Here is a 12,525-nt window from a genome sequence, read left to right as displayed (position 1 = left end):
CACCACAGGCACAATCCTTTGGCAAAACGGCTTTCTTTTTCTTCTTGCCACAACCGTCTCACTGGTTTGCTAGCAGTAGCTGCTGGCCTTGTAGGTTTCCCCATCGCTTGTTGTTTGGGACCTCTTTTAGTTTGAGTATACTTAGCTTGGACTTGCTCAACCTTCGCAGCCAATTGTATCCACTCATACAGCGTTGCTGGGTCGTCCTGTACAACTGCCCATCGTAGTATATCTGGTCTTAGTCCATCTTTGAACATCTCTACAAGGGTGGTGGCAGACCAATCCTCTACTTTGCCGGAGAGTGCTTGAAACTCCAGCGCATAATCCGAGACTGATCTGGAGCCTTGAACCAACTCCCTTAGGGCTACCTTTGCTTTTTCCTCAGCTAGAGGATCACCAAAATGCATTTTCATTGCCCACATGAAATCATCAAAGCAATCCAACTCCAAAGCGTCCATGTCAACCAGTCTCACGAACCAGTCTGCTGCCCTCTCCTCTAGTTGGGTCGCGACAGCATTAATCTTAGCCCGCTCAGAACGAAACACGCTCCCAAACTCTTCCATATAGCTGTGTGCATTCGTCAAAAAAAATGACAGCTTTGTGGGATCCCCATTAAACTTCACATTAAAGTCTCGATATCGGACCCGGGTTGGGCTATCGTGTCTCTTTTTGTGCTTAGCCTTTCGTGGCTGTGGTGGCTCTTCCTCCTGCACCTCTGGGGCTATTTCTTGAGCCTCTGCCAGTCGAAGTTTCACACGTCTCCCCCCCTCCCGGCTCCGTCCTCTCTCCTTCTGCTCCCTACTTGGGGAAGGTAAGGAGGCTTTCTTTGGAGGCCTGCTCGGCGGGGGCCCTCCCCCCCAATATTTCCGTTGCTTTCCCTGTTTGTCTACGGGGGGAGGGGGGTTGGGGATGCGGATGTGTCAGGAGAGTCACTACCTTCTTCACCTCCCATCTTTTCCTTTTTCTGAGTGCCCCTGGTAAAGGTTAACTTTGCCAACAAATCCTCTATGGATTTCATCCTCGCCTCCAGCTGCTGGGATTTCTCCGTCTCCATCTCCGTTGGTGTCACTGCTCTTGTCCTTTTGGTGATCTGCACGGTCAGAAACAGCGAGGAATACACCGGCTTGGCTGGGGCTGGTGGCGACCCATACAAGGGTCCCTCCGTCTTCTTGACTACCACTGACTTCACTGCCTTCTCCGTATCGCAACTGGAATCCGTTGCCTCGGAGAGGTCATCCGACCCTGGCGTGAGAGTCCCCTCTCTCCGCGGTCCCATGGGCTCTTGTTCCCCACCTCTGGAGAGCTGACTTTCCCCCGAGCCGGTGGTTGAGGTTGGGGCAGTTTCAGTCATCGCTAATTAAACTCCTCACAGGAAACTGGATGGATGCTAGCAGACTGATATTAAAGATTCTCAGCTTTATGTAATGATTGCCTATTCCAATAAAAGGAGTCTCATCAGTAATTACTAGAGAAAACTAATTTATTGAATGAATAGTATGCAAAGTACGAAGAAAGCTGAGAATGAGCAAAAGCGCGCCAAATGCAAACTTAAAAAGCCTTGCTCCCGTTGCGAACCCTCCCCTCAGGCTAGCATAGCAACCACCCACCCCAGATGCTAGCAACCGTTAGAATCGGCCTGAGAAAGTAACCTTGAACAGCAGAGATAACCCAAACATACATTCCAGAAGATCACAAGTCAGCACAAAGGAAATTTACCAGCATGGCCAGGCAGGCACGCAACTGCAGATATGACATGTGAAACGTTACGAGGAACCATAAACATCGGAACGGGAACATGACAGGGAATTAATCTGAATTTCCCCAGACTTCAGGATCTAGAGAAGAGTAATGTAGCTTTCAGAATTATATAGTGCTTCACATTGTAGGAAAGTTTTTGTGTACCTTTGATAGATTATTTGGGTCTGTTTCAGTCTAAGATAACTGATGTTATTTTGTTTGTTTGTTTATTAAAATTAGCCACCACCCATCTCCCCCCAAAGGGGGACTCTGGGCAGTTTACCACAAAGATAAAAACATTAAAATACTCAAATATAAACACAAGAAGGATGCTCAAGCACCATGGCCCTCTGGAAGTGTTTGCCTCTCCATAAATGCTGAAAATTGCTTCCAATTAGCCCATGACTATATTTTCTATAAAGAAGATAAATCTTAATTTAAACTGAATAGAATGAGGGGGTGTGTGTTAAACTGGTTTCAGTATTAGAAACAAAGGGAAAGGGCTTTCTTTGAAGCTACAGGAAGTTATACATGTAGGGCAGAACACAGCAAAGAAGAGGTCTATCGTTAAATGGTATCCAAATGTGATGAAGTTTGCCTTGCGTTTGGTGTTATTTTTCATGTATCCAATTCAAAAGTTCAGACATTTCTCACAATCTGACAGTCTTTCTAAGATGGAAATAAGGGCACTGATTATAAGTTCAACATCTAAAGATTCATTGACTCACTCTCTCGCTTTTGATTTTTTTTTTTTCAAAGTTTGAGTGATTTTTAATGACCTTGTCTTCCTAGGCCAACCAGTTAAATGTGTTTTATGGAAACTTTATAGCACTGTCATGCAAATAGCTTGCCTGTCCTCAGCCTTGGCAGTGTGTTCATTTGTAACTGCTTTTGTTCAGCAACAGATCTAACAGGAAGAGGGAAGATAAATGGCAATAAAATAAATCAGGGGAAGGGGGTGGATGGGAGAGGCAAAATTCAAAAAAATGTAAATAATCCTTAGTAACCAGGGCTACACAAAAGTATCATATTGCCTACAGCAGATGTGATGGGGGTGGCTGACACTTCCTCCTACAAGGACCCGTTGGAGTGCCACCCAGCTGCTGTGTTCATATCTAAGACTCAAAGCAAGTTGAGTTGGCTGTGACTAAGCTGGCAAGTGGTATCAATGGGAGTACAGTTGCAATACTGTTTGCGTTGATCTGAATGTGAATCCTGTCAAACATGAGATGCTTTTGGAGCTGACATGTAGAGCATTGTAGCTTCTGAGGTGGAAAGATCCTGGGTGACCTGAGGCAGAATCATCAAATCCTTGAATTGGAAGAGCACGTTGAGGCTATTGAGTCCAACTCTTGTCCTACTACAGGTATCCAAATGAAAGCCAGTTTGGTCTAGCGGTTAAGGTGCTGGGCTAGAAACCAGGAGACTGTGAGTTCTAGTCCCACCTTAAGCATGAATGCCTGGCTGGGTGACCTTGGGCCAGTCCCTCTCTCTCAGCCCAAGAGCCAATCAGGCAGGGTATGAGAGTTCTAGTCCCGCCTTAGGCATGAAAGCCGGTTGGGTGACCTTGGGCCAGTCCCTCTCTCTCAGCCCAAGAGCCAATCAGGCAGGGTATGAGAGTTCTAGTCCCGCCTTAGGCATGAAAGCCGGTTGGGTGACCTTGGGCCAGTCCCTCTCTCTCAGCCCAAGAGCCAATCAGGCGTGGTTTGAGAGTTCTAGTCCCGCCTTAGGCCTGAAAGCCGGCTGGGTGACCTTGGGCCAGTCCCTCTCTCTCAGCCCAAGAGCCAATCAGGCATGGTATGAGAGTTCTAGTCCCGCCTTAGGCATGAAAGCCGGTTGGGTGACCTTGGGCCAGTCCCTCTCTCTCAGCCCAAGAGCCAATCAGGCATGGTATGAGAGTTCTAGTTCCACCTTAGGCATGAAAGCCGGCTGGGTGACCTTGGGCCAGTCCCTCTCTCTCAGCCCAAGAGCCAATCAGGCATGGTATGAGAGTTCTAGTCCCGCCTTAGGCACGAAAGCCGGCTGGGTGACCTTGGGCCAGTCCCTCTCTCTCAGCCCAAGAGCCAATCAGGCATGGTATGAGAGTTCTAGTCCCGCCTTAGGCACGAAAGCCGGCTGGGTGACCTTGGGCCAGTCCCTCTCTCTCAGCCCAAGAGCCAATCAGGCATGGTATGAGAGTTCTAGTCCCGCCTTAGGCACGAAAGCCGGTTGGGTGACCTTGGGCCAGTCCCTCTCTCTCAGCCCAAGAGCCAATCAGGCATGGTATGAGAGTTCTAGTCCCGCCTTAGGCACGAAAGCCGGCTGGGTGACCTTGGGCCAGTCCCTCTCTCTCAGACCAAGAGCCAATCAGGCATGGTATGAGAGTTCTAGTCCCGCCTTAGGCACGAAAGCCGGCTGGGTGACCTTGGGCCAGTCCCTCTCTCTCAGCCCAAGAGCCAATCAGGCATGGTATGAGAGTTCTAGTCCCGCCTTAGGCACGAAAGCCGGCTGGGTGACCTTGGGCCAGTCCCTCTCTCTCAGCCCAAGAGCCAATCAGGCATGGTATGAGAGTTCTAGTCCCGCCTTAGGCACGAAAGCCGACTGGGTGACCTTGGGCCAGTCCCTCTCTCTCAGCTCAAGAGCCAATCAGGCATGGTATGAGAGTTCTAGTCCCGCCTTAGGCACGAAAGCCGGCTGGGTGACCTTGGGCCAGTCCCTCTCTCTCAGCCCAACTCACCTCATAGGTTGGCTGCTGTGGGGAAAATAGGAGGAGGAAGGAGTGTTAGGTATGTTCGCTGCCTTGAGTTATTTATAAAAATAATAAAGGTGCGATAAAAATAAAATTAATTAAATAAATAAATATAATGCATCCCAGGGAGAAGACTATCAAACCTTCATACCATCTAGATCTAATGAAGGTGAAATCTTCATTGCTATTTCCACTGTCAAATTGCTCTTACACTGTAAGGACTTTTTTCATAGCATTGAATCAGAATCATCTTTTTAAATCTCTTATTCCATACCCTGCCCTCTGGAGCAGCAGAGAACAAGCAGTAACAAATACTCTCAGATATTTGAGGAGGGCTATCCTATTCCTTCTCAGCTGTTTTTTTCTCAAGGATAAACCTGACCAGCCTCATTGATAGGTTTTCATTTTTCAGTCCCCTGTTCATCTCCACTGCCCTTCTCTGAACCTACTCCAATGTCACAGAATTTTTCTTAAAGTGAAGAAATAAGGTAAAGCCCAGTACAATTTTAAGGGTTAGATCTATGAAGTTGCCCAGTCATAAAAAAATTACTCTGCCAGTATTTGTTCTTGAGGAATCAGTGCTGATTTCACATCATTACCACATTGTTTTCAAGGCTTACAGGCGGACCTTTCTATGATCAGCTTTAGAATTTTTCGAGATATTGAACTTAGTCTGACTGATTTGTGGTATGCTGGATCATGCTGCTTTTTTTTTTCTGATTTGGGGAAGGTGGAGTTTGATGGGGACAACATTTGTTTCGGCCATCTGGCCTTTCACCAGTACCCCAGGATTTCCCAGAAATCACACATGAGTTTCAATCAGACCATCGGACAATTCCTCCAGTATCCTAGGATGCAAATATCTGATCCTGGAGTTTTAAACTCATTCAAAGTAAAGATGTATCCCTTGATCATATTTCTGTCACTCTCCAAGTTCCATCCTATCCTTCACTATTCTACAGTTCTGGGCCATATAGCTGTATTCTTTTTTGTGACCTGGTCCTCTTTCCATTTCTTGTCAGTGTCCTCCTTTGTTTTCACATTTTCTCGGAGCTTTTTGGTCACCACACTGGCTTGCTTTACTCTCCTCCATGTTTTTCTCCAAACCAGAATTTTTCACAACTGTGTTTTTAATATTGCCTCCTTTAGGATCTCCCATGAGAAACACTTATGAGCTGGGTTTACCCAGCATATTAAATCTTGATAATTCTTTTATCCATACATGGATTCGTACAGTGCCCTGAACCATTAACGGAATGGGTTGGATTGTCATCACTTTCTAAGTGTGTGTATGTGCCAGTGCACTGCTGGTCTTTCACTCACGTGTTTAAATGTTATGTGAACATGACCATTTATAACCCCCCAGTAGAAAAAGAAATATTCTAATTTTAGCACAGAGAAGGGTTGTAATCCTGATCCTTGCCCGGGCTAATCTCTTCCCAGGCTCTCTTCTCCTGAAATTTGCACATTGTCCTGTGCCTTCAAAAAAGGATTGGAATTCTCTCAGTGTCCATTTGACCACGCGACTCCTAGCCTCCACTGAAAACACATGTTTTCATATTTTGTCTCCTATGTTGTTTTGTATGCTGTAAGGCACGTTGGTCAACTTGCAACCTCATCTGCTCCTTTCCGTGGCCCCCAAGGTCCTGTTACGCTTTTTTACACAGGCAAAATAGCAACAGGAGACCCATGAAAATGTGGAGTCAATCTGGATTCACCTCAAAACTGCTTCTTTCAGGGAGATTGAGGCTCTGACTATATTTAAGGAAGCTGTAGCAAACCACTTTCTCCAATTTGCTTCTCTTCTTTCATTTGAGTAACTTTTGCCCTCTTTCCACACCCCACACCCCCACTTTTAACTAAGATATCTGAGCTCACAATACAAGCCACATTTAATTGGATGCAACCAATTATTTAAATCTTTTGCCATCTCATTTCTGGAATGATTAGAGGCAGGAGCTTTCTGGTCACCCTGGAGATGACCTCTGCCAAGAGACAGGAGTGTGTCCCCCTTGAGCACTGGTTTGGATAGAAGAAGAAGGGCACGTACATCTTGCGTTGATCCAAATCCCCAAAACTGTTTAAAACCACTAATGATGAAGATGCAAATGCATCTGATGATTAATCTGATCTCTGACAAGCTCCAAAGTGGTGTTCTTTTCAGCTAGGGCTGAGCTGTAAAGCACAAGCTGCGAGCACTTGATCTGGCACTGAGGCTTTCGGCATGCTTGCTTGTGCTCCTTCCTTTAAGCAGGTCTTGCATTTTTCCAAACATACTGCAAATTCTGAAGTTCCGGAATGAAAGTCCTCCTCGCAGCTGAGAAATAAGAAGGCTGGTGGTTTCGAATGCCTTTTTCTGGGGACAAGCCTGCAATTAGCATCCCAAAGCATCAAGATGCATCATGAGACAAGGGGTTTCAGTTAACACCCACCGGTCACTTAATTTCCTTTGCCGTTCCGGCTCCGCTGACAACTTTTTTGTATGGGAAGCAAAATACCAGTTAGACCCATTTAACTTTCCTTTAGACTGCATGGTGGCTTGGCAGCTGATTGGCATGAAACACTGTCTGGAACAATGTTGACTTTGGAATGGGAATCCGAGGGGCTGCAAACAGTGGGCATTGTTGTGATTATCTTTGCGTCTCTGAAGCTGCTCCATTTGCTTGGACTGATCGACTTTTCGGAAGGTAAAGTGATGACTTTGGATTGTTTGTGCGTAGAGAGTATCTGGTGCCTGGGCTGTGTAAGTACATTTGCTGCTGGGAAATAAAATGTGTTGCTAATACCCTTCTGCTGAACAGCTTCTGCAATTTATGGTTGCGCGGGTTGTAAATCGTGTTCTTTATTTCCACATTCAGTCACTGCAGCTTCCCATCTTGCAGGATGGAGGCAATAAGATTGAGAAGAAATATAGAAATGCATCTCTAAACCACAGCAAAAGAGTAAGGAAGTTAACATCTAAAAAGGATCTCCTTGCATGCAGATCATGGCTTCATCAAACTGGAACTTTTCTGATTCCATTATTAATATGATTAATATTAAATGATTGCTTTTATGCACAAATAGATGTCTGGAAAACTATTTTGTGTGTATTCTGTTGATTTATCGGAACAGGAGGAGGTTGACTGGTGAAGGTGTCAGTCAATATTCCAAGCCACCCCAAGTGTTGGTTGTAATGTGTATTCTTGGGTGCAAATGATAAAATGTTTTTAATATATTTGTATTGCCTTGCAGTCTGTTCAGTGTATTTCTTTGTAAAGGAGCTCCAGATGTATAAACAAAACTTCCCTGTAGGGTCCAGTAGATTAGCTTATGAGCATCATATTTTCTTAGGGTTTCTTTTTTTAAATCTGGTGCTAAAAATGAAAAATGTAAACCTCCGATTTAATTCTCTACATTGCAAGAAACTGAAATTATTCAGCTTGATACCATAATAAGTGTTTCACCTCAACCAATTTCCTTAGAAGTTGCACAAACTCGGAGTCTGCCATAATTTTTCTTCTTATTTTCCTATCTTTTATTTTATTCCTCTGTATATTGTCTTCAGAAAGTGAAACTGGCAACTATTAACTTCTTAAGAATTGCTAAATAAATTCTACCTTTACCGTAGAAGAAAGTGAGTGAGTTTTCTTACTGTAGAAAGAGATCTGTTCTAAAATCTAGACTTCATAGAAAACATCGACAGTGTTCTGATAGTAGTTAATTACCAGCAGTGAGCAGCAATAAATAATTTATAAAAGATAAGTTTGACTTGAATTCAACTCTTGGTATCTGCATGATGACATGGCCATGTTGGTTTCTTGGCAAAAATTCAGAAGTAGCTTGCTATAACCATATTCCAGAATATGTTTTTCAACTTCTGAATTCAGCCTATAGTGTTGGGATTTTCTGGTGGTTTCCCATCCAAATACTAACCAAATCTAACCCCGCTTAGCTTTTTTATAAGATCAGGCAAGGCCAGCTGGGTGTTCTTCTGCGTGTGGGTAGGTGGGGTGCTAAAATGAAGCATTTAGTTTGGAATTGGAAACAGAGAAAGAAAACTAGACTTAATACTTGTACTAAAGATGATGGTCATGGTGTTGAAGTGTTTTGAACCACCTTTTTTTAATGTTTTCAAGAACTGGCTACATTCTTTAAGGTCTGTGCATCCCTCTTCAGCTAAACAGCAGATCAATCTGAATGAGGTATTTTCACATCTTGAAACTGAAGCCACAAAACTGCTGTCTCGTTCTTCTGGTTCTCTGCAGTGCAAAGATGTGCTTAGCAGGCATTTGTTCTTTTGAAGTTAAAAGGTGACCAGACAACTCCAACAAAGTCAACTTCTGCCTCTCTGACCTCAACTACTAAGTGAATTAAGACGTTTTGTACAGAATAGGATAATTACAAGGCAATGAACTAATCCTATCTTTTTCTGGGAGAGGAAAAAAAACAGGATACAAATTGTTTCCAGTATACAATTTGGGGGCTTTTCCAGTGTTATCCACAAGCATTGTAGAATGGTGTCCCTGACTTAAAACAGAAGAGAGAACAGGAGGTTGGAACCCAGAGCAAGAATAATTATTGGGGGGCGGGAGCAGACCACCTCAGTGTTTAATCGCAGATGCCACTAATTCCATCACTCTGATAAATCTCTATCCCCATTTCACAGTACAAATTCCAGAAGCCACTTCTTATGCATTCTTTAGTATTGCCCATATGGGCAAAGGCTCCTTCATATAACTAGTCGCTTCCTTGTACGTTTATCATCTGATATATCTGACCAGTGTTGACAAGGGGTGGGGCTTATTCAGCGATCTCACCTGCTCGGTATGTTGGATCTAGAAAACACCTTAACTGGGCTTCTGTCTTGTTATAAGGCCTGGTCAAGAGAAACACCAGAAAGTTCCTTCCTATGGATGTGTGTGCGTGTCCCCTATGCTATGTTAGAAGTTGGAAACTGATATCATGAGAGTGAGGCATAAGAGTCAGGACAGTGGCTAGGTATTTTTGATGAACAGTTGAAGTTATTTTTTTCTTCCTACTTGTTTAGCACCTTCAACTTGGAAATGCCCCTTGGAGAGCATCTGTGTTACTGTGGTACCTGCTTGAATCTTCTTCTTCTTTTAATGGGACATCTAGAAGCCAGCTTGGTAGTGAAAAAACTGTGACATGGACAGGTGAACTGATTTTAAGGCACCGGGCTAGAAACCAAGAGACTGAGAGTTCTAGTCCCGTCTTAGGCATGAAAGCCAGGTGGGTGACCTTGGGCCAGTCACTCTCTCTCAGCCCAACCCACCTTACAGGGTTGTTGTTGTGGGGAAAATAGGAGGAGGGAGGAGTATGTTCGCCGCCTTGAGTTATTTACAAAAATAATAAAGGCGGGATAGAAAATAAATACATAAATAAAAATAAAGAAAGAACTCCTTCAGTCCGGAAGATCAGATCGATTATTTCAAACTAGCAAAGTATCACAAAATGATCATAGTAGAAAATGCAACAGGGTGTTTTTATTGGTCCACTTTGATGGATGGCGTGGATGCAGTGGTCAAAAGGAAATGTTAAAAAATGCCACATGGGGGGGACGCTTGGCACTAAAACACGTAAAGTGGAGAAAACAATGGCCTGTACATTTTACATATACCACTTTTCATCAATTTTAATCAATGACCCAGTATCATTAAATGCTGCTATGTTTTATCAGACAAGTAAGGTTCAACAAAATACGATTTTAATAGCTGAAGAATAGATAAATATGAGAATGGGATTAAGAACTAGTTGAAATTGCTATAATTTTATGTTTGTGATCTGGGAGTGTCCACAGGGTGTGGTCAAAGATATGGGCCAGAATGCCAAGCTTAACTGCAGCCTGGTGGGCAGCCAAGGTTAGGGTTAAGTTTTTTTAAAAAAGCATCTGTATTTTAATCACATTGGAGCTTCAATTGCACCACTGTGGCTGCCTCTTGACTTTTTAGACCACAACTTGTGGGCAGCCTGTTGTGATCTATATTTTTGTACAACTGGTGGGTAGCAGATATACATACCGTACATACATACATACATACATACACAAATTGCTTCTTACACACTGAAAACAGACATGCTAGGTAAAAAGCTGGATTAGGAACTTTGTCCATGGCATTCAGTGTTGACTCTTAGCACTCACCTAGATAAGCCTTCTCTGGGATGATCTGTCCCTTCAGGTCTCCCACTGGGGCACCCGTTGCCACTGTGTAAGTCCATCCACTTGACTGTTGGCTATCCTGTTCCCAGCACTACAGCCTTTTCCAGAGAGCTGGGTCTTCGCATGATATGTCTGAAGAAGGATAATTTGGGCCAGGAAATTTGTGCCTCAAGGGAGAACTCTGGGTTGATTTGTTCAATGATCTTCTCCAACCCCAAAGTTCAGAAGCATCAATGCTCTTCCCCTCCTCCTTCTTCAAAGTCCAACTTTCACTTCCATAGAGTGCCACAGGGACTACCATGGATTGCATTATTCTGATCTTTGTAAGTATATCTTTCCCAAGGCCTTCACGGCTGCTCTACCAAGTGCTAGTCTGAAGCGTATTTCTTGACTGCTTGTTCCTTTAATGTTGATAGCTGATCCTAAAAGGCAAAAGCTGTCCACCACTTCAGTATCTTCACTGTCAATTCTAAGGCTGGTTGCTTTCTTGTTGTCATTAGTTTGTTCTCCTTTGTAATTAATCTTAGTCCCATTTTTTTCACTGTGCTCCCTGACCTTTATTGCTAGATCTTACAAATCATTTGCATTTTCAGCTATCAGAACAGTGTAACCAGTGCAGCACAGGTTATTGATGTTTCTTCCTTCCATTGTAAAAGCACACTCACTTTCTTCCAGTCCTGCTATGATGCTGGTGGTGATGGCAGGGGGTTCTTGGAAGGGATGAGCAAAGAACGCTAGGACGGTACACCGAGAGTATCCCAGAGGGATCGCCAATCTCACCAAAGTTTGAGTGTCATCCCATCAGACACCAGTGATAAAGGAAGATGGGAAAAGCATCAGGTCATACTATGTGGGAAAAGGCAATGCTAAATCACTCCTGTACTTTACTAGGAAAACCACAACAATCAGTTGTACTGGGGTTTCTAAAACTACCATCTGATTTACACACAAATTTTATGGGAGACAATACAGGTAGTCCTACCTTAAAGACCATTTGTTATGGGATGGTTCAGACTTACAACGGTGCTGAAAAAAACTGACTTATGACTGGTCCTCACGCTTATGACTGTTGCAGCGTCCCATGGTCATGTGATCACCATTTTCAACCTTCCCAGCCAGCTTCCAGCAACCAAAACCAACGGGGAACCCCGTGATTCACTTAACAATCACATAGTTCACTTAGCCATGGTGATTCACTTAATGACCACATGGTTCACTTAGCCATGGTGATTCACTTAACGACCATCACAAAAAAGGTCATAAAATTGGGTTGAAGTGGCTTGATGCAACTGAAATTCTGGTCCCAATTGTGATCATTAAGTGAGGACTACTGTTCTCAGACCAATAGTTCCCACCATCCCCTAAAAGGGCAAAATGGATTGAAGGACTGCAAAGTCCCATTCTTATCCCTACTCCCATGCTATGGCTCCTTCTAGACCAATGTTTCTGAGATGGACAAGCCACATGCTTAGATTATGAACTGCATGATCAAGTTTCCATAGTCCAGGAAACCTTCTTGAATTTCAATGTCTAGGAAAAAGAGTAGGAAGGCTCTGCTGCTTCAGACAATGTGTAGACAAATGGGATTGGGCAGGGGATAAAGACAGGAGCCCACAGATCCAATATGCATCATTCTCTCACTTGTAAAAGGTGGTGGGAAGGTTGGAAAAGACCCAACATATGGATGAGTAGAGTTTGACTCTGAATTATTTGGCAGTAGAGGTGTCTGCAGGGAGGAGGTTAAAAAGCCAAGATGGCAGCCACAACCACCCAGTCAAGGCCCCACCTTTTTTATGTGCATCACAATGCAAATAGAAAGGGGTGGGGCTTTGATTGCATGGTTGAGGCTGCCATCTTGGCTTTTTTGCCTTCAGTTTTACCCAGAAAGATCTTGATCTCC

At 43.9% G+C, this 12,525-nt stretch overlaps 1 protein-coding gene across 2 annotated transcripts in view; it reads left to right on the top strand.

Annotated features, from left to right (window-relative positions):
• Positions 1–12,525, top strand: part of KCNIP4 (potassium voltage-gated channel interacting protein 4) — a 297,520-nt gene that overhangs the window by 175,949 nt on the left and 109,046 nt on the right. Inside the window, exon 1 of one of the 2 annotated variants that reach the window (XM_063310636.1) lies at positions 6,678–7,152. The exons of the other annotated variant lie outside the window; for it this stretch is intronic. Within the exon in view, the coding sequence (XP_063166706.1) occupies positions 7,041–7,152 (112 nt within the window). The 5' untranslated portion in view covers positions 6,678–7,040. Of the gene's footprint in view, positions 1–6,677; positions 7,153–12,525 lie in introns of those variants that run through there. 2 annotated transcript variants of the gene reach the window in all.

Source organism: Candoia aspera, chromosome 8 (genome assembly GCF_035149785.1).
Source record: "Candoia aspera isolate rCanAsp1 chromosome 8, rCanAsp1.hap2, whole genome shotgun sequence".
Classification (NCBI taxonomy): domain Eukaryota; kingdom Metazoa; phylum Chordata; class Lepidosauria; order Squamata; family Boidae; genus Candoia; species Candoia aspera.
Note: the sequence above shows the minus strand (reverse complement) of the source record. Positions and strands in the feature narration are given on the sequence as shown.